Below are 20,304 nucleotides of genomic sequence, written 5' to 3' on the forward strand. Positions count from 1 at the left end.
GAATTAAGTACCTAACTACGTGTATAGTTGCAGGACAATAAGGGATGCGGGAGCAGCTGCTTGAACTAAGAAGAACTAAATTGTGGCTGGTAGGTAGTAAGCATTTTCATCTTGCAATATTGAAAGTGCAGAGCTACTAGCTGGTGGAGGAGCTACTACCGTGTTTGTATGTATCAATGGATATTTCAATCTTGCACACATGACCTTACCGTGCATGCTAGTTTTTCTATTAGCTCCAATGCTCCATGCCTCCGTCACATGATTTCTTTTGAAACAAGTAGCACATGATGTTCTGACTTGACTGCATGGTCTTTGATAGAGTTAACAGTAATTTGTGGTTAAGTATTTATTTCAAAGATGTAACTTTTTTTATTCTGAATGAATTTAGTGCTTGATCCAGCTTGCGATATTCTAGGAAGTATTGCTTAGGTTTAGGGCTTGTTTATTTCATAAGTGCGGTGTCGCAACCCACTTGCATAATTGCCTACGCACGTGACTTAGAAACCGTTGCAACACACGATCACTCAATTATTTAGATCAAAATCTTGTGTGTCACAAGTGTAGTATCACAACCCACTTGCACAATTGTCTACATATTAATTAATAATATGTGTTGCCATCGTCTAAAAAGACAATCTGTTCGGAGAGATGAAAATATTCAGAAGTCAAAATAGCTAATCAGAAGTTGAATTTAATCTGAGATGGATTAAATGCAAATGATAGAAAGATGTGTTTTTCTCACTTAAATTAATTCTCCACTTTGTCCTGAATTACATTGTGCTCAGCTATTTTTCAATAATATGGTGAATATATCCTTGATTCTATAATCCAGTACTTTTCTTTGATGAAATGCACCATAATCGCAAGCCTCTAATTTGGCACCAGCTTTTGCAAATTTATTCAGAACTAGAGCTTTGTAGGGAACACACAAACACTGTTTTGTTGGCCATTGAATATTATTGTTATAATATAGGCATGGTAGATTTTTTTCAGAATATTTTTGTTCATTGCCCATGTTTATTAATTAATGCTCTTAAGTTAATTCATAGTTGTGGTAGATTATTTTCAGAATATTCTTGTTCATTGCCTATGTTTATTAATTAATGCTCTTAAGTTAATTCATAGTTGTTTATCGAAATTTTGCGTCTAAATTTCTAACTATCGTCACTATTAAGACGATTTCAACACATATTACCACGTGAAAATATTCAACTCCCGTTGCAACGTATGGACACATAATTAGTCTGAAAAAACCTAGTTTATCATTTCTTTCTTGAGACTCACTCAGCTCATAATCCCAGTGCTGTGCTCACTTGTTATGCTCATCGATCTATAGAGGAGAGCACAGTTTTCACATTTCTTTTCCTTACCATCATATGAGAATGGGCTATCCTATCAGCACTAGCTCCACCGAGTTGGCCCAACATCATCTGGCCTGGGCTGCTGTCATGTGCAGTACAGTACAGGTACAACAAACCCATCATCCGATCCGATCCGATCATTACACCCACACCTTGATAATTAATTCATAAATACCCATCCCAAAAATGGAGTACAGTACAGTACAGTAAATAAATAAATAAATATAGGGAGCGTCTATTTATCTTTGACAGATTTAATAGGAAAAAAATCGTGTACCTTGGATCTAGATTGGACGTCCCAATTAGTCTTAGTTTCATTTAAGTTTTCTAATCTTAATCCTTCTCACCCTATTCAGCACCTGTCACTGTCGTCCCTCTTCCGACCCCACTGCCATTTGCCCCTCACGCCACCCCCCTTCGCCTCACCGTCGCCCTCTCTGACGCTGGTGGGCAAGCACTCCCTCCCCCTCCTCATGTCGTCCTCCATCTAGACGGCCCTCGTGCCATGCTCTTCTTCTCCAAGCTCCCTCACTGCCGCTACCATCCCTCTTGGCTCCGACAACGCCATGGCCGCTGGAGACGCCACCCACGACTACCGTCGACGCTAACATCTTCAATCACGGTGCCCCTACCACCATCACAGGCCAACCAACTGTTTCCCACCACCACAGCAAACGGCGCCCCCGCCTCCTAGCCATCCTGCCAACCGCCCACCACCACCATCGGGCCAACAGCATCCCCAGGCCCCTCTCTAAGCCTGCAGCCACCAAGTCCTAACCCCCACAGCCCCAAATTCTAACCCTAACCTCACAGTCACCAAAGTTCATGCAGAGATGATGGCTAGAGCACGAATCTCTTGCGGATCCTAAGGCCAAAAATACGACAGATTCAAAAAAAATCTGTTACCAGATAAGTAACATTTCTCATAAATATATAAGAGTACGTAGGGTATCCATCAACATCAACATCGCTCAACAATACATAATAAATAAACAAACAATAAATAAATAATTATAGGTCGTTGACCTTGACACACATTGCATGCATCCATTGACACCTCCATCCAGATGATGGAGCAAAGGCAGGCACAACTGCACATGAACATGATAGGAATCAACTATATATGTATATTGTAGGTTATTGGGTGAAGATTTGTATAACTACTATGTGGCGACTGTTAACTCTACTTTTGGTTTGTAACCCATGAAACAATGCACTTGGGCTAATTATTAGTTATCACTCTTATTTTGGTATACAATGTGGTTTGTTTATGTGTGCAATGCATAAACGTGGTTTAGTTATATATGAGTACTTGCTTTGTTTGTTTTATGTACTATAAATGCATGATGTCTCTTAATTGATTGGATTATAGCTGCATGATCAAATAAAGAAGAATGAAAGAGGGAGGTGACGGAAGGTAACCATACCCTACACTCACCAACTCTAGGAAGAGGTAATTATAACTAGCTTTTTTATCCCCATCCCTCCATCCAAATAAAAAAATATGATCATCCTATCTACCATTTATCCTTCTAACCAAACAAGAAATAACTTATAATATTCCTTCAACCAAACAAAAACTAAGCTCTGCCTCTTCCACGGACAGCAACACCCAGCTGCATCTCTTCATTTCTTGGCACTGCAAGTTCCCGGCCCCTCTACGACGCCCATAGTAATACAATACTCTACTACTCCCGTCCCGTGCTGTCCACTAGTCGAGGAACGGGATCTTAAAAAATAATCCAACTCCAAACTCCGAATCCAGCAGCCACTTGTTTGGATTAACAAAAACGAATCTAAAAAGGACGAATAAGTATCATCTTACCGATAAACTAACCCATCCTTAATGTAGCATGAGTGGGTGGGTACTAAGCGCATGGATCCCACGAAACATGGGCGTCAGAGGCCCAAAACAGGCAGACCGCTATAGCGCACACAGAAAAGTAGCAAACATCCCGTTGGCCTTTTCCTGAAACAGTCATCAACAACAGACTCAACTTACAGAAACATGAGAGGAAGACTACGAAACAGCAAATGATGCACTAGCCTGATCAAGGAGCCCCTAATCCACCGCAACACGAGAGCCACATAAACCAAAAGCAATGACAACAGGTATCCATGTACTTCAGTTTACCGATACCACAGGGGGGGCGGGGGCACACAATTATCCCCTACACAGGTTGGATAGGCCCAAGTCAACTCCGTGACTCTGAGTGAGAGAGTTCAGATCCTCCCTAAAAAATTGGAGGTTTTACATCCTAATGGGGAAGACTCAGCGATTAGTTCCAACCAATACAACCCCCCAATAAACAAGGACAGTCAGGAACCGCACATCAAGCAGGCAGCCCACAAGGGCCGGGGCTAATAACTTAGCACTCTGTCATTTTTCGTTTTCTTCTTTGTTTCATGGTTTTCCCCCCTCATCATCTTTGATGCCTCCACATACCACCTTTGTCTGTCTGTCTTCTGTTTCAGCTTTTACACCAACTACCTGAAACCTTGCACGCCACAGCTCAATAACAAGGTAAAGCAAAATCTTACCTGACCCCAAGAAACCCATTGACTTGTCAGTCTAATGCGCCCCCACAAGCATACCTCCGAAACAAATGCAAAAAAGTTCACTTGTACTCTGTCACTCGCGCTCGGACAAAACCCTTGCAGTCATGGTGTGAATCGGAGCCAATGTGTCTTATCGCAACTACTGGAGACCAGAATTGTCTTCAACTACTGGTGCTTGTTCATTACCAGAATGTGATCCATTCTGGAGGACCTCATGATGGTTTTGGTCCACTGTGCTACTAGAGCTAGCAGATTCGTGCAGAAACATGCCTCCAAGATGTGCTGTCAGATTATTGACAACAGGGCTTCGAACAGACGCTGAGCTTGACCGAATATCAGGATTGCTCTCTCGAGGGATCACCCACTTGTCCCAATCATTCTGGCACCTAATTTTGTTATCCTGCATTAACAGACACACAGTGGTCTAAATAAGTACTAGAATCATTTTGACTTGAGAAGATTAAAGTCTCAAAGCTCTAAACCGTTCTGCCATTACAAATAAAATAGAAATTTATAATTTATTTTACCTAGAATTTAACCTTGAGGGTGGCACAAATTTTAAAGCACAAACCAAAGTTTTAGCATATATTTACCCTTGAAGATGGCAAAAATTTGAAAGCAAAAACCAAGGTTTTAGCATAGATTTACCCTTGAGGGTGGCACAAATTTGAAAGCACAAACCAGGAGTCGATTCCAATCAATTATACCCCAAAGTGATTCGAATTTGTGCAACTCTCGTTGAGGGGGTAAAGCATGGAAGCATTACTTGTAAAACAATTATCTGTGCGCATCAATGGAACTCCACATTTTGCTGAAACTAAAGCCAAATGAGAGAAATACCTGCATTTCCAGAATAGATGAAGATTGAACTGTTTCTTTTACATATTGCAGCTCATTAGTCAGCTCCTGGACCTGCAAAAACAATATTTCAGCGCATTTAACACACCATGAATATAGCACCCTAAGTTTGCTTCATTGCTTTGCACAAAAGGTGGTGGCAAGGTGGGGATGATGTCTGTGGATAAGGCGCATGAAAACAGTATTGAGCAGCATGGGAAGAAGCAGATCCAGTGGCAAGGTGAGGGATCATGATGTTCACCCACAGCTAACTGGATGCCCAGGCAATGCTGTGAAACTATGCCACATAAATCAGCTTTTTTAAATCAGTTGTAGCACTGTAATATCCAAATAGCAAGCACTTATCCAAGAATGCAAGTAGCAACAATTCCCACTGTCAATTGTCAAATGGAATAATCTAAAATAATAGACTTCCCGATCTATCATAGTAGGAATGCAAGAAAACTAAATTATGGCACAAGGTCAACCTACACACACTAGATTCAAGGCTATTATGGCCTTTGACTGGCAATGAGCAGAAATGCACTAATACTTCTTTAAAAAAGCTGGTCAGGTTGCTTGCTTAGCCTAAAATTAATCATTTTATATAGAGATAATTCCCAATGTGCCATTGAATATTAACGAGATTCTCAATTTGCCACTAAAAAAATCATGGTTCCTTCCATGCCGTCACTTAATTTTTTCCTTTCCTTGTGTGCCATCGCCGTCATAATTGAGGTGACAGCAGTGGCACACAGGGGTTGGGTGACCACTGCTGTCACCTCCGTTATGACAGCAATGGCACTTAGGGGATGGAAAAACTAAATTGGTGGCATCGAAGGGAGCATGATTTTTTCAGTGGCAAATCTAGTTTAACTAATTAAGTAATAATTATCTGTACAAATAATTCATAATAACAATATACGTAAGTTGCGCAAAACATGTTTAAAGATCAGGGTGAAAAGGCCCTTCAGCACATACTCTCTACCAAACTATAAACCCACACCAAAAACTCAATTTTTCAGTAGTCATTAGTTTCAACTTCTAAGAAACAAGAAAACCTCAAAGCCCATACCTATTGCCACTACATTAGGGAGTAAATGCCACTCCCATTATATATTTAGTTGCTTACACCAGTAACTATAAACTCAAGCAAGAGATTGCTGCTATATGCAAAGACATCAAATGGATGAACAAAATTTAAAACACAACATTTTCTGTATGCAATCATTTCCTGCACCTTCACGTATTCATAATAAGTTTGCAATGATAGCATGGTTATGCACTTTCTAACAGGTGTTACATTAAATCAGCAAAAACCATGTGTTCACTAAGAAAAGTTAATACAGGCCATGTACGCTCGTGCATATAAAATGCCAAATACATAATATGAATACTTCAGCCAATACAAATCAATCTCATGATTCTCTCATTTTATGCCTATACTCCAACTCCAACTCCAACCAGCTAACTGTTGTCTCCATTTATAGAAAGAAGTAACAATCAGTATCCTAGCATGCAAAGAGAGAGTGGTCAACCAAAGCTAAGTTGTGTGCTTAGGCTACAGTACCTCATAAATTGTACTACATGACCATAAGAAGAAATCTGCAGTTCAGCACACAATCGACAGTAAGCCATAGTATGCGAGCATTTCTCGTCATCCAACTCAAAATAACACCCCCACCCCACCCCAAATTTTTTTTTAAAAAGGAAGGGAAATGCTACACATATTTGGGAGACATCCAAATATAGGTTGCACCAAAAGTAGAGTCTTCATGCACGAAAGATTAAAGCTACTTCACATTATTGGAAGACATCCAAGTCGGTGGAAAATACAATGCATAATATAATGATTTTAACAAAGGGAAGCACCTATTGCAGACCCATCTTTGAGTGAGAAGATGTAAACTCTCGGCACAGACCTTATGATGAGGTTTGGATCATTCAATTTAAGAGAGATACAGGTCTCATATGGATGGATATGTTTTGAATCACTTGCTCACTGATTGAGAAATCATATGCAATATCCATTCTCTTCAAGTAACTCTAAATCCGAACCGTCCAGATTACATCTAGCAGACCAGATCAAAGCATACATGCTAACACCCAAAAGATAAGTTTACACCGATGATTTTCCTATTACTTCATAAATAAGTTCATATGATGAACTAACCTGCTACCAATAGTACATTTGGAGTCATAATAAATTTTTCGTAATGGAGTTTAGGCCACTATAATATAGGAAACCAGATATTAACAGTTTAACATTAACGCATGAATAGTAAAATTGCTGGTCCAAACATTTGAAAAAATGATCCATGACATGCAATGCACTTGGGTTATAATATAACAGAAATAACAAAGCTGCAGCGTTCAATGACGAACCGTTATATTCAACGGTAAACTGTTATTAATTTCGTAACAAAAGTTAGTGCGCAGAATTAGTTTTACATAGCTTGGAGATGGAGCGAGTAGGAACACACTAAAAATGCATGACCAAAAGATGCAAATGTGTCTCTGCAAATGTGTTAAATAGATAGCCATTACCGATAGATAGTACTAATATAGACAATGAATCAGCAACCCAAAAGTTTAATGTTTGATAACATAGCAAACTGTGAACAAAAAACAAAGCAGTTACGATTACCTTCTTAAAGCCAGCTATAAGAGTTATATCAACCCAGCCCTGGTCATCCATCTGTTGCCTCAAAAATACATCTCCACACAAGTTATCCTTGCTGCGGATCAAAGAACATGATCATGATCAACGGAAGTACACTCATAACCAATTGATGAATTCAATACTGCAAAAAGAACTCAGTGTAGCCACCTGAAGTAGAACTCTATCTGGTTCAATAGCATGGCACGTTTCTTTTCAGGATCAGCCTCAAGCTCAGTCTCAGGCTCATGCGGGGCTTGAAAGTAAGGGTAAGCAGGTGGACCAACCATAGGAGGTGCAAGAGCCAGTCCCCTGAGAGCCTCTGGAGGTGGGGGAGGAGCAAAATAGTACATTGGGGATACAGGAGATACCGGAGATGTCATCTCTGAACATAAAAAATGATCGTGACAATCGATCAATATAGTATCTTGAACCGAATAAGCAGCAGCCATAGCAGTAACGTGATATCTGCAAAACCTTTGAATGCAAGGATAACCTTACCATGGAACACCATTGGTGCAGCAAATGCCCTCATGGGTGAGACTGACGGCGGTGGAGGGCCCATGAACTGTGAAGGCACCGCCATGGGCGGAGGCGGGGGCGGGGCACCCCGCATGTACGGGCCCATGCCCATTGGAGGAGGGCCCCGATAGAAGCCGTCGTATCCCCCTCTTCGCCGGCCACCAAAGCCGCCGCCGCCGCCACCACCATGGTGAGAAACCCCACCGGCAGAGGTACTGCTGCCATTTCCCCTCCTACCGCCGCCATTATTGTGGTTTCTCTGACCACCCCTCCCCCCGCCAGCAGCACTGCCGTGGTCCCACCCACCGGTGCTCCGGTCAGGATGGTCTCGCGGTGAGTGCTCCCCGCCGCCGCCGCCGCGCCTGGCCGGCTTCTGGCGACCGTGATGGGTCCCGGAGCCGTGCTTTTGCGAATTCGATGAACTCGCGATGGCCTAAGAATACCCAGAAATGGCACCATAAAGCGGTCGTCAATCGCGCGACGAAGCAGTAGATACCGGATAGACAACGGGGGAGCAACAAGAGATCTGACCGATGAGGCGACGGGCGCGGGCGCAGGAGACGAGTCCGGAGCGGGAGCGGGCTTTGTATTCTTGGCCGTCTCGGAGAGCGCTGGCCAGTGGTTGGCGTCCATGACGCCGGGCGCCGGCGCGTCGACGATGCCGTTGGGGGCTGGGTGCTTCCAGACGGAGCGCTTGGCCGGGGAGCACTCCTGAGGCGAGGCGGCGTCGGCGGGCGGTTCCATAGCCGCGGGAGGTAGGGTTTGGAAAGGATGTGAGGATTGCGGCGGCGGCGGCGGCGGCGGTGATCCGAGGGATGGGGATGGGGAAACGCTCGCTCTCTCTGTTCGATCTCGTCTTCAATGGGCCGAGGCGAGGGAGGAGAGGACCTCTCTGGTCCTGGGCCTGGTCCAGGGAGAAGGGCAAAGTTTGGGTTCAGGCCCATGTCACTTCCAAAAATGATTCAAACGTCATCGTTATTTCTTCTCATTTTTATGAGGAATTACAATAGTCGTATATAGTTCATTTCTAAAAGAAGCTAGGGATTCGATCCTAGAATGGGCTTCTGCATAGATAGATAACCTTGACTGGTATGTTTTGGGCTTTCAAATTAATTAATGGTCTCCTAATAAAGCTCACCTTGCACTACAAAGGGGGAAGAAGCGGAGTGGAGGCCACTCTTCTCTCGCTCTCTCTCTCTCTCTCTCTCTCTCGGTTCCCTTCCGGCCGCTGCCTTCTTCTCCCTCCCTCCCTCTCCAAATTAAACCACCGCACCGCACCGCACCGCGCAGCACAGCACAGAGGCCGCCCAAAGTAGGGTCATGGCAGAGGTGACTCTTTCACTTGCATTGTTACGCGCTCATGAATTGTGACTTGTTTTGCACTCTTAATCTGCCACCGCATGCCTGCATTGTAGAGTAAGAAAGAGACGCCGGCGCCGGCCAAGGAGGATCCCGCTGGTGGAGAAGAAGGTGATGATGGTAACCACAAGGGGATGGGGAAGAAGAAGAAGAAACACAAGGACGGCGGCCAAGGGCCGTCTGCCGTGGTGCTCAGGGTGGACCTGCACTGCGACGGCTGCGCCCTCAAGGTCAAGAAAGCTATCAAAGCCGCACAAGGTTGCCATCCCTCTCCTAACATTAATTAATTTGCACTTCAATTGGAGCTTGGGGCCGGCCGGATTCATATATATAATCAATCACCACGCACATGATGCAGGTGTGGAGAGCGTTACGACGGACGTGGCGGCGAGCACGGTGACGGTGGGTGGCAAGCCCGACCCCTGGGACCTCAAGGACCGCATCGAGTCCAGGGCGCACAAGGCCGTGGCCTTCGTCTCCCCCGCCAATCCCCCCAAGAAGAAGAACAAGGATGATGGTGGTGGCAGCGGCAACAAACCAGCCGCCACCGACAATGGCAACAAGGCCAACGACGACAAGAAGAACAAGGAGGTGGGTCATCCATGAATTTCTCCTCCACATGCATTATTTGCTCCAATGCAATGATCGATCCATCCATCCATCCATCCATCCATCCATCTGTAACTAACTGACACCGGATGCATGCGATGCAGCCCCCGGAATCGACGGTGGTGCTCAAGATCCGGCTGCACTGCAACGGCTGCACTGACCGGATCAAACGCACCGCCCAAAAGATCAAAGGTCTCCTCCATCAAGCTCTATCTAATTTTAGCCCAAGTGACCGACAAGCAGTGTACCCCGTACAGTCGTCCGTACCTCAGTAGTAACTCTAGTACGTGCGTGCGTATGTATGTACATGCGTGGGTACTGTTGTGTCTGAAATTAATATGGCGTTTTAATTTGCTCCTGTCCTGATGATTCAATGGGTTGCAATGCAGGGGTGGAGCTGGTGACGGTGGACACGGGCAAGGAGCAGGTGACCGTGAAGGGTACCATGGACGCCAAGGCCCTCCCGGACGTGCTCAGAGACAAGCTCAAGCGGGAGGTCGCGGTGGTCCCGACCAAGAAGGAGAACAACGGCGGCGGCGACAGGAAGGACAAGAAAGCCGCCGGCGCCGACGCCGCCGCTGGAGACGAGAAAGGCGGCGGCGGCGGGGATAAGCACGAGGATGCCAGCAGCACTAGCGGCGGCAAGAAGAAGAAGAAGAAGAAGCAGCAGCAGCAGCAGCAGCAAGTAGACCAGCTGGCTGACGACGAGAAGCAGATGGCCAGCACGCCGATGCCTGCGGCGATGGAGCCGCAGTACGACCCGATGATGTTCCCGACGTACGGAGGAGGAGGGTACCGCGTGGAGATGCTGCACGCGCCGCAGCTGTTCAGCGACGAGAACCCCAACGCCTGCTCCGTCATGTAAAAGACATCCATGCATATTCGTACGCACAGTACACTTCACTTGAGTTCAGTTGATGCATGCAGCCATGGTTAACTCGATCGGACTGAGCAGCCAGATCAATTAAGTTCGTTGCTGATAGATTTGGCATTGCATTTGGTTGTCTCCGCCCTCGCGCATTGAATAAGATGCATGGTCTCGTACCAGTGGTAGTTGCGGCCTGGTCTCTGCAACGGCAGCTAATGTGCCTGCTGCCTCGTGGTGAGCGCCGGCGCGCGTTAAATTGCAAATGGCTGCTGCAGCAGCACCATTAGATTAGATGCCCTCGCTCCTCGTCCTCGTCCTCGTCTTCGTCCTCGGGAACGCGGCCAGGGCAGCCAGCCAGCCATTGCTAGTACACGTACACATGGAGGCATCAGTTAGCCAAGGAGGTCCTCTCGAGTTAATTGCAGCAGGACGTATGTGACGCGCGAGGTGCCGCCCGGCCGGCCGCTGATTGATTGATTGATAGATCGGTCGCATTTTTGGCTGCTCGTATTGTATTGTACTGGTATCTGCTACCGTGCCTGCGCACTGCGGACGCGCGCGTGACCAGTTTCAGCATAGACCTTGGTTCGATCGATGGAAAGGATTGATGAGACCCGGGCGACGTGACCTGAATTTTCTTGGTGCATGCTCCACGAGCCCTGCCCTGGTACCAAATGCTTATGTAGTAGTACTCCTTTCGATCAATGATATGAATGTAAATGTAGTTCTCCGACCCGTGGAGTGCCAGTAGGGCTCGGTCCTATCGTGTCTCATGTCGTTACGTTCATTAGTTATAATTAGTTTACCGTGTTATACTGTATCGATACGAGTTAATTTTAAAAGGTCGACACCTCTACAGTGCCATCGCGTATCGTGTTAACCTAGGTATTATCTTACTCTATTACTAACAATGTTTACATTATATATTTATCTTTTAGTATTATTTTATATTTGTATTTCGCATATTCATATATGCTCATATCACCCAACAATACTTATATATTTATCTTTTAACATCTTATATTTATATCTTTTATATTTATATATCTCTCTTGGTACTCACGTTTTCTATCAGAGCGATTAAAAAATAAATATGAAAAAAAAATCATACAAATTGTGTCATACTCTTTTCATACCGTGGCATACGTGTACCACCCAAGTCATAATGTCGTGTCGACACGTCCACGTGGGGAAGACCTAAGCACGGTACGACCGACCCTCGATCGTGATGGCTTGATTTAAAATATTTCGTACCATACTTTAGATCATACCGAAACGCATACCATGAATGGCCAAGAAATAGCACCGACCAAGTCCCAGCTCTAAGCGCGGTCTCTCTCTCACGGACATGTTAGTAAGCATGCATGCACGTACGATACTTAGCTTCCCTGCATGGTACGGACAACAATATATTATGCATGCATGATCTGCAAGTTAGTACAACAAATATTTAGCTCATGCAATAGTCATGCAGCGCCCCACTTAAGATCTATTTATTTTAGATTATGATCGCTTAAGGTCTGTTTATTTTAAAAACTAAAGTTAAAATAAACTTTTAGATTGTATAATTTGGTTTTTAAAATCTAGCCAGTTTTAGTACAATCTAAAGACAGTCTCCCATTAGCTTTTTACTAATTGTGATTATAAAAAAATAAAAATGCTGACACAAATCTAAAATAATTTCTTACCTGTATCATTACTATTCTCGAACGTTTTTTTCCTCGACATCCTTCTATTCTATTCGGCCCCTCCCCACCCCCTTCCCGCAGCGCCGCAGTCCTTCATCGGCATCAACTACGGCGACGTGGCCGACAACCTCCTGCCACCGTCGGCCACCGTGCGCCTCTTCCAGTCCTCATCTCCGCCCGCTTTCACCGGCACGGACATCTCCCTCTTCCTCAGCGCCGCCAACAACGACATTGCCAACCTCGCTTCCTCGCCCACCGTGGCGACCGCCTGGGTCGTTGCGCCCTCCCGTCCAGCCCCTCGTCTCCGTCCATCTCCATCGGCACCAAGGCCCTCTTCGTCGACGCCACGCTGGCCTCGTAGCTCGTCCCGTCCATGTAGAACCTCTACGACGTGCTGCTGCCCAACTCCAGCATCAAGGTCTCCACCGCCGTGAACGCCGTGGACGTGCTTGCGCCGTCCGAGCTTCCATCCTTCGGCGCGTTCAAGCCAGAGCTAGATGCGGCGCTCGACCCGCTCCTGGCCTTCTTGAGCAAGTTGGGCTCACCATTCCTGATCAACCTGTACCCCTACTTCGCATACCTCAGCGACCCACGGCCAGAGACACTGGCCTTCTGTCTGTTCCGGAACGATTTGAGTTCTGATGGAGCTCTTGCTTCCGTTTGATGTAGGTGACTCTGGCACAACCGGGCTCAACGGTGGTAGCAGGGCCTTCCCGTATGTGCACGCCGGGCACGGGGACAACGAGGGGGGCTGCAGTGCTTGCTGTCAAATCCCTGTGTTTTCTTCCCCTTCTTCTCTCTCTTTCTCTCTCTTCATCCTCTCTCTTCCGTCTCTCCCGTCCCCTCCCCGTGACCCCGCCGCCTGCCACGCCGCGCCGTCGCACCGGCAGACCTCGCGCCCCGCGCGCCCGCCCGTCGTCGGCCTTATAAAAGGAGATGAAAAGTGCAGACTCCCCTCCCCCATCCTCACCTCCATCTCTCTCCCTCCGAGCCCTCCGCCACCGGTGAGCCCCCCGGCCCTTCTCTCTCTCTCTCTCTCTCTCTCTCTCTCTCTCTCTCTCTCTCTCTCTCTCTCTCTCTCTCTCTCTCTCTCTCTCTCTCTCTCTCTCTCTCTCTCCCCTATAGACATACCCGGGTCCCCCGCTGTCGCCGACCGCCACTCTTTCACCCCGGCCAAAGAGCCCCCGCCGGCCTGATCCAGGCCGCTACCACCTTGGTCCGCCGACCAGCGAGGCCCACCGCCGCTCGTCGCCCCTCCCTCTCTCTCGCCCTCTCGTTCTCTCCGCAGTTGAGCCAGCCGACTCCTCTCTCTTCTCTCCCTTTTATCTCTCTCTCCCCTGTGACTAACAGGTGGGCCCGAGCTCAGGCTGAGCCGTTGCAGCCGAGCCGCAAAAATCGAGTCGAGCCGCATACACTGAACCGAGTCATTGAGCCGTGAAACCGAGCCGAGCCGAGAGCCGAGTTGAGCACTGAGCCGCTGAGCCGAGCCGAGCCGAGCTCAGCCCTGAGCCGACTCAACAGAATATTCCAGGAATATTCTCCTCTTTTTCTTTTTCTGAATTTCTCTCCCGGCAAAACTTCCTAAGCTCGTTTTTCCTCCGTCCTAACTCCGTTTTCAACGATTCTTCCACCGATATTCATCTAAATTTGAGATCTACCCAATCATGTCAATTTCATTATTTTTGAAAATTGTTTAGTCAATTATTTAACCGTTTGATTGATCGTGTGCACCTTATCGTTGTTGCGATTAATAGAGGAATGAGCATTTCAGGAAGACCCCGAGGATCCGGAGTTTGAAGAAGGAGCAGACGAGGACTTCAACGAAGGCAAGCCCTACAATCGTTGATCATATTGATCATATGTTTTCAAATACAACCCATAGAGCCGTTGTTTCAAATAATAGGCTTATGCATGATTAAGTTAATAGTTGTGATTTTAAAGAAATGCTATAATTATGACCTAGTTTGTTTATGCCATGTCTTGTCATTGTTACCTTTATTCTGTCGAAATCCTAGAAGGTTTCCAACATCAACTATAATGATTATTTGGATAAATGCTTGTTTACTAGTATACTTAGGATTACGTTACTCAAAATAAAGAACTAGATTATTTACATATGTTAATAATGCTTTTCAAAAATATGAATTGATGTGTGCTTGGTGTGTGCACGTGTAAAACTTGTGTTCTTGGAAAAACTCTAGAGTGGTGTTGACAAGGGTGAGTAAGGTACCCCACAAGGGTGGGAGCTATCTTGGAGCAAGGTTCGCCTTTATGGTGTTCTTACTGGGAGGCTCTTGCATCGGTCGTATAAGGACTAGTTCGCTGTGATATCTCACCTAGTATCCACTCGTACAGCCACATAGGCTGAATGGGCAGGACTTGACTTAACCCCTCCGACTTAGTTCGGTACCCACTCGGAGGCCGGTAGTGGCAATGGGACCAGGAGAAGACTTGGGTGGTGCGTAGCCCAATGTCCGACTGGTGATATTGTTAAGTCTATGTCAAAACCTTGTGATTGCTAAGTGGTCCTTCCCGTGGATCTTCTAAGACCCCTGGTATCTTAGTGTCCCATGGGTGGATATTGTGACTTCGTTGTGAGGTCGTTGCGTCTCGTTATGGCAGCTCCATCAGTTGATAAAGTGGGAGTCTACACATATCTTGTGGGTAAAGTGTACAACCTCTACAGAATATTAAACCTATCCGAATAGCCGTGTCCTCAGTTAAGGACATGCTATGGTTTGATCACAATGATTAGCTTTTCGGCGTGAATTCTTCCTTGGTGTGTGAGTGGGCAGTGTGCCCGTGTTTTCGAAAAGAAGGGTTTTGACTTTATGCCCTAAGCTTCTTGGACTGTGTATCTGTCAGCAAAAGACTTGTGGGAATTGACGGGATGGAAGTATCTCCCCCAGGACCGTCAACCCCCCATAAGCTCAATTTACATGTTCTGTTCAGAAATGTTTTATTAAAAGTAGTCTTTGCAAAATAAAGTTTGCATCAACAAAACTAGCTTTCTGTAAAATCTAAAAGACTGTACAGCTTTATCCTTGATCTACCCATAAACATCTAATATTCTCCCTTGAGGTAGGGCTTGTTGAGTACTTTATGTACTCACACTTGCTAATTGTAGATCCAGATAATCCAGAGGCCGACTTCGTCGAAAGAGATGATAAAGATTAGAGAAGCTGGTTTCGTTTACACTTAAGTTGCTTGTAGTGCATGAGTCGTTTTTGTGTCGTTTCCGCTGTGCTGTGTGGTTTTATTAATTTGTGCATATGGATCTTTATTGTAATAAACTCTATGTTGTATCTATTATCGTACTTAATCGATGTATGTCTAAATGTCTATTTCTATTAAAATTTATGCATAACAGCTACTAATTCAGGAAATGTTATGAGCTACATGTGAACTCAGAGGAGGGTTCCGACACTTGCTCTCATCCTAATGCTGCTGAATCGTCTCGCACTTCCGCAGTGCTCCCAATTATCGCTGGTTTCTGGTTCATAGCTTTGCGGATGTTAGTATGACCTTTTTCTTTAGATCTTTTCGCCAATGTATCGAGGCACCTGTCGTATTTCTGGTGCGTGCTTTTGCAATGAAGTACCCGTCAAGATTACAAGATGCAGCAATGAGCACTCTGCAGTATCCGCCTGCGTCCGTCCGGCCAGGACGCGCCGCTAACGCCCGAAAACGGGCGTCACAGCCGCCGCCGGCTGCGGGGAAGAAAGGTACTCCTGCCTCTGCTGTGTGGAACCAAGAGTGAAAGAGGCGACCACCACTTCTCTCTGCTGCACTAGTTAAAAGATTAAAAATTGCTCTTGGTTCTCAAATCAAATCAAATCAAAATTGCTCTTGGTTCTCAAATCAAATCAAATCAAATCAAATATGATGTTGGAGCTATGATCATGCACTACTTCTTACATCATTTGGTACTCTTCCTACTGTAAAGCAATCTTCCTATTTACATCGCTATGGCCCGGTTCCAGCTCCACATATGATGTTGCATCCAGTCTTGCAGCCAATCAGATACTCATACACGAGTACAACACTAGAGATAAAAAAGAAGCTAAAGGCAAGCAGCATATGTCAACACTAGAGATAAAAAAGAAGCTAAAGGCAAGCAGCATATGTCCCTACATCATGCCAGTCGAATCAGTGATCGGTTGAGACCCACAGTACCTTCTGATCAATGGGGAAAAAAGCATGCAAAATATATACTTCACGGTTGTTAAAAATAAGTACATATATTAGTCACAAGGAATTGCAGTATCAATATGTACCAACAGTTTCCTGGGAAAATTTATTTACATCAACCAAAAAGATGACACTGAATGAATCTGCTGTATACTGCATTCTTGCTTCGGTTCTATACCTGTCATTCCCTGGCTGGGGGATGTATACAAGTCTAAATTGCTAGAGATCGTTTCTTCCTCACATTTTTGTTTGAACAAGCGAATCAAAACCAAGTGTGCAAACTTGGCCTGTTCAAGTTAGCAGATCAAAGTAAACATCAAACCCCTGTGTCGATATGTTCTTTTTAAGCTTGTCCAATGCTCGATTCTGGACCTGCCGGATCCTCTCCTTTGACAGGCCATACATGTCGCCGATCACATGAAGGGTTTTGGGCTCCCCGTCGTGGATTCCAAAACGGTGCTCGATGATTTCCTTCTCCCTGGGGCTCAGGATCCCCAGGAAATCGCGGACCTGCTGCCTCATCATCAGCCTGTCTACGCTGAGCTCAGGAGGCTCAACATTTGGGTCTTCCGTGATCTCCTGCAGCGTTAAATCACAGCTCAGTGGATGGTAGGTACCACTAAATTTTTCAGCATTCTGATCCTGATGGTAACTGAAGACTCTGTAGCTGCCCTGCCCTCTACTTTTTTTGAAGCGGCTTTTAGCGTATCAACTGATTAGGTACAGCATATTTGGTTATGTGAATGGAAGCCTTTTCTAGTATAATTACAGTGAACAAACTTCATGTGCTACTGCTACTAAGGCACTACCACTTGTTTCTTCACATAGCTGCTATGCAGATTGCAGAAAATGGAAGTACCTGGAATGTGACTCCGTCATCCGACCAAACTCGATCTTGCATGGACCGTGGTTTTCTGATTTTTGCTCTGAGTCTGGCCAGCTTCTCAATTGTGATGCCAGCACGTCTTGCTACATTCACATTTGTGGGCTGCTCCCCTTCCATTATGCATTCCATCCTTGCTTTGGCGACTTTTCTCTGAAGCGCAAAGACACTCTCCTGCAGGCAACAGGAAAAACAAGAGCACGCCATCAAGGGTATATACAGCCTTGGGAAATAGTTCTGAAAAACTGAATAAAACCTGCCCTATTTCAACTGAGATGTAGCACTAGGCATGGTAAATGTGTTCATACCGGCAATCGGATTAGTCTTGAATACTTGAAGATGGACTTTTTAATTGACTGGCGTATCCACCAATAAGCGTAGGTTGGGAATCTGCATCCCTTGCTCGGATTGAATTTCTCAAAGGTCTTCATCAACCCACAGCATCCATCCTGGCATTACAGGTAAGAACATTTACAACAAGAAACATGATGAACTTGCCTTTAGAGTGATGTAAAAGGGTGGAACCTGAACTAGGTCCTGAATGTCAAGACCATATCCCTCGTATTTTCTAGCTACGTGTATCACAAGGCGGAAGTTAGAGCGAGCCATCTTCTCCCGGCACCGTCTTCCAGTGCGTATAGAGGACTGCAACTCCCTGCAGCTCATTCCTACAGCTTGAGCCCACTCTGCAACTGTCGGCTCACGACCACATTGAACTTCTAATTTACGCTGAGCCTCCTCTAACTTCATAAGATTCTGCGGAAATTACCATATTTTTGAATTAGTAACCTGAAAGTGCGTCGAGTCATTGAGGACATAAAATTAGACATGCCTGTATTTGACTGAACAAATGTTTCTCTTCTTTTGCTGTCAAGAATTCTGTGGTCTCACGATCTCGTAGAAATAACTTAAAAGGCTCATCTGGATCAAGAACTCTGCCAATCTTCTTTGACCTCTCTTTCTTCTTTGAGTTGACAACACTGCACAGAACGTCATTACTTGATGATCTGGGAGCATTCCGTTTCTTCGATCTCCTCTCAAGTAACCTTTTGGATCTAATGAACACTTGTCCTTTGCTCAGCAGTTGCTCATATGAGTGGTTTAGATCCACGCTGGTTAAGAGTTAGTATAAGGAGCGTGACACTTGCTGCAAGCCTACACTAATCACAACAGCGTTTCAAGCATGAAGGAAACAAACCAGTGAAGATGCTGCACATCCAACTGGGTGGCTGAAGTGTCCGGTTCGTCTGCTGGCAATACCACCTCCTTTGTCCGGTTCGTCTTTGAAGGTGTGGCAAGGTCCAAAGTTTCACCTAGTTCTGCAGTCGATGCTGATGTGCTCGCGGAAGTAGCATTACCTTCTTCACTGCCAATAGCGACTCTGTTTAGATCAGAATAACCGCAAAAGCAATTTGCATATTACCATTAATACCGGTCATTAACATCAGAATAGAAACCGCCGTACACGAATGCTGGCTGGTAAAGCACTCGGCTTGTCGCGTCTCTTAAAAAGCTCTCGAGATCACTATCTTCCGTCTCTTGACTAATGAGCTCCGTCCCATGGACGTGCTGATCCAGAGCCTGGGAGAAGCCAGCAACACAAAATTAACACTAGCACAAAGACATAGAAAGTAGAACCATTGAAATCGAATGGATTAATTCACTTTTAGCCATCATGATGTCATGAACATATGGAGTAGTAATCAAGTATATAAGCCTGTGTAACGCACCATATCTAGCAGCAACTCAAGCAAAGCCTTTTCGCCCTTCAAGGTTAAGGTATCTTTGGAACCATGAAGCTGCTCTTCTGCGACAAGCGATGGCGAGTAGTGGCACGCAGTGGATGCTCTGCCGGTGCTGTCATGTATCATTGGAACTGCCAAACCAGAACAGTTTTAGGATCAGCAAGCTACTCACAACTAGTTACATATCATGAAGAAGAAGAAGAAGAAGAAGAAGAAGAAGAAGAAGAAGAAGAAGAAGAAGAAGAAGAAGAAGAAGAAGAAAGAGAGGCTAATGGCAGAGTACTACCTCTACCTGTGGTGCGCGATGATGGCGACGGGGAGGAAGAGATAGAAGCGGTGCTCCTGAAGTTTGGAGATGAGCTAGCAAAGAGGGGCGACGAGAGGAGGCTCCGGCTGGAATTCATGGAGGGAGGAAATCCTTGGCAAGGTGGGAGGAAGAGGCAGAACCACCCACAGACGCACAGGTAGAGGTAGCAGCACAGTTTGTTTGGTTCAGTGTCCTTGCTGCACCTATCCGTATTCCTTAGTTTGGCGGGGGAGGGGAGGCAGATCACACGCAGATCAGCGTTGGCGTTGCCACCTCCCTCCGTGACTGATTTTTTTTCAGGAGCAGCAGGTAGCTGCTTGCCAACAGACAGGGTGGGGGGTGGCGAGTGAGTGAGAGGATAAGGCGCGCAAGCAGCACCATGAATTTGCTGCCAGGTGGGGCCCGCCGCTGAATCATGATGCAACAGCAGCGTGGCTTGGCTTGATGACTGTACATCGGAGGATCGGAGACGAGCAACAGCATGCTCGTTCCCAAGTTGAAGTCGGCGACCAAATGCTTCACGGACGACCAAGAGGGCTCTCTCGCCATTGACGGGGAAGCTCAGAGACAACTATAGATCAGAGGTTCCTCCTCTCCGCCCCAGCAGGTGACCGTCCCTCTCGCTTCCAAGTACTAGTAGTAGTAGTAGTAGTAGTAGGCTAGTAGCACATTAGCACAAGCTTGTCGCGAATGCCAATCGCTCACAAGTGAAGTGA

At 45.9% G+C, this 20,304-nt stretch overlaps 3 protein-coding genes across 6 annotated transcripts; 1 reads left to right on the forward strand and 2 right to left on the reverse strand.

Annotated features, from left to right (window-relative positions):
* Nucleotides 1-3,305: 3,305 nt before the first annotated feature.
* LOC133913837 (la-related protein 1B-like) lies at nucleotides 3,306-8,808 on the reverse strand. 2 transcript variants are annotated; one of them, XR_009909095.1, is made up of 7 exons: nucleotides 8,470-8,808; nucleotides 7,918-8,371; nucleotides 7,588-7,801; nucleotides 7,405-7,495; nucleotides 4,761-4,832; nucleotides 3,957-4,320; nucleotides 3,306-3,852 (listed from the first exon to the last, which is right to left on the reverse strand). XR_009909095.1 is itself a non-coding variant. In XM_062357109.1 (6 exons), the coding sequence occupies exons 1-6, from the start codon at nucleotides 8,680-8,682 to the stop codon at nucleotides 4,060-4,062; spliced, it is 1,305 nt and encodes a 434-aa protein (XP_062213093.1). In that variant the 5' UTR covers nucleotides 8,683-8,808; the 3' UTR covers nucleotides 3,306-4,059. The 2 variants fall into 2 exon arrangements, 1 of the variants encoding a protein (XP_062213093.1); XM_062357109.1 differs by having other exon boundaries at nucleotides 3,306-4,320.
* Nucleotides 8,809-9,124: 316 nt separating this feature from the next.
* On the forward strand, nucleotides 9,125-10,838 carry LOC133913838 (heavy metal-associated isoprenylated plant protein 3-like). The gene is made up of 5 exons (XM_062357111.1): nucleotides 9,125-9,267; nucleotides 9,354-9,555; nucleotides 9,656-9,888; nucleotides 10,011-10,098; nucleotides 10,296-10,838. Exons 1-5 carry the CDS (start codon nucleotides 9,259-9,261, stop codon nucleotides 10,769-10,771), a joined length of 1,008 nt encoding a protein of 335 aa, XP_062213095.1. The 5' UTR covers nucleotides 9,125-9,258; the 3' UTR covers nucleotides 10,772-10,838.
* A 5,846-nt stretch (nucleotides 10,839-16,684) lies between these two features.
* On the reverse strand, nucleotides 16,685-19,877 carry LOC133913840 (RNA polymerase sigma factor sigF, chloroplastic-like). 3 transcript variants are annotated; one of them, XM_062357114.1, is made up of 9 exons: nucleotides 19,574-19,877; nucleotides 19,267-19,412; nucleotides 18,969-19,117; nucleotides 18,735-18,902; nucleotides 18,369-18,648; nucleotides 18,062-18,292; nucleotides 17,845-17,985; nucleotides 17,513-17,710; nucleotides 16,685-17,232 (listed from the first exon to the last, which is right to left on the reverse strand). In XM_062357114.1, the coding sequence occupies exons 1-9, from the start codon at nucleotides 19,683-19,685 to the stop codon at nucleotides 16,945-16,947; spliced, it is 1,713 nt and encodes a 570-aa protein (XP_062213098.1). In that variant the 5' UTR covers nucleotides 19,686-19,877; the 3' UTR covers nucleotides 16,685-16,944. The 3 variants fall into 3 exon arrangements, with proteins under 3 accessions (XP_062213098.1, XP_062213097.1, XP_062213099.1); XM_062357113.1 differs by having other exon boundaries at nucleotides 19,568-19,876; XM_062357115.1 differs by having other exon boundaries at nucleotides 19,002-19,117; nucleotides 19,568-19,875.
* Between the last annotated feature and the right edge of the window lie 427 nt (nucleotides 19,878-20,304).

The sequence above is a fragment of the Phragmites australis genome, chromosome 3, assembly GCF_958298935.1.
Source record: "Phragmites australis chromosome 3, lpPhrAust1.1, whole genome shotgun sequence".
NCBI classification, from domain to species: Eukaryota; Viridiplantae; Streptophyta; class Magnoliopsida; order Poales; family Poaceae; genus Phragmites; species Phragmites australis.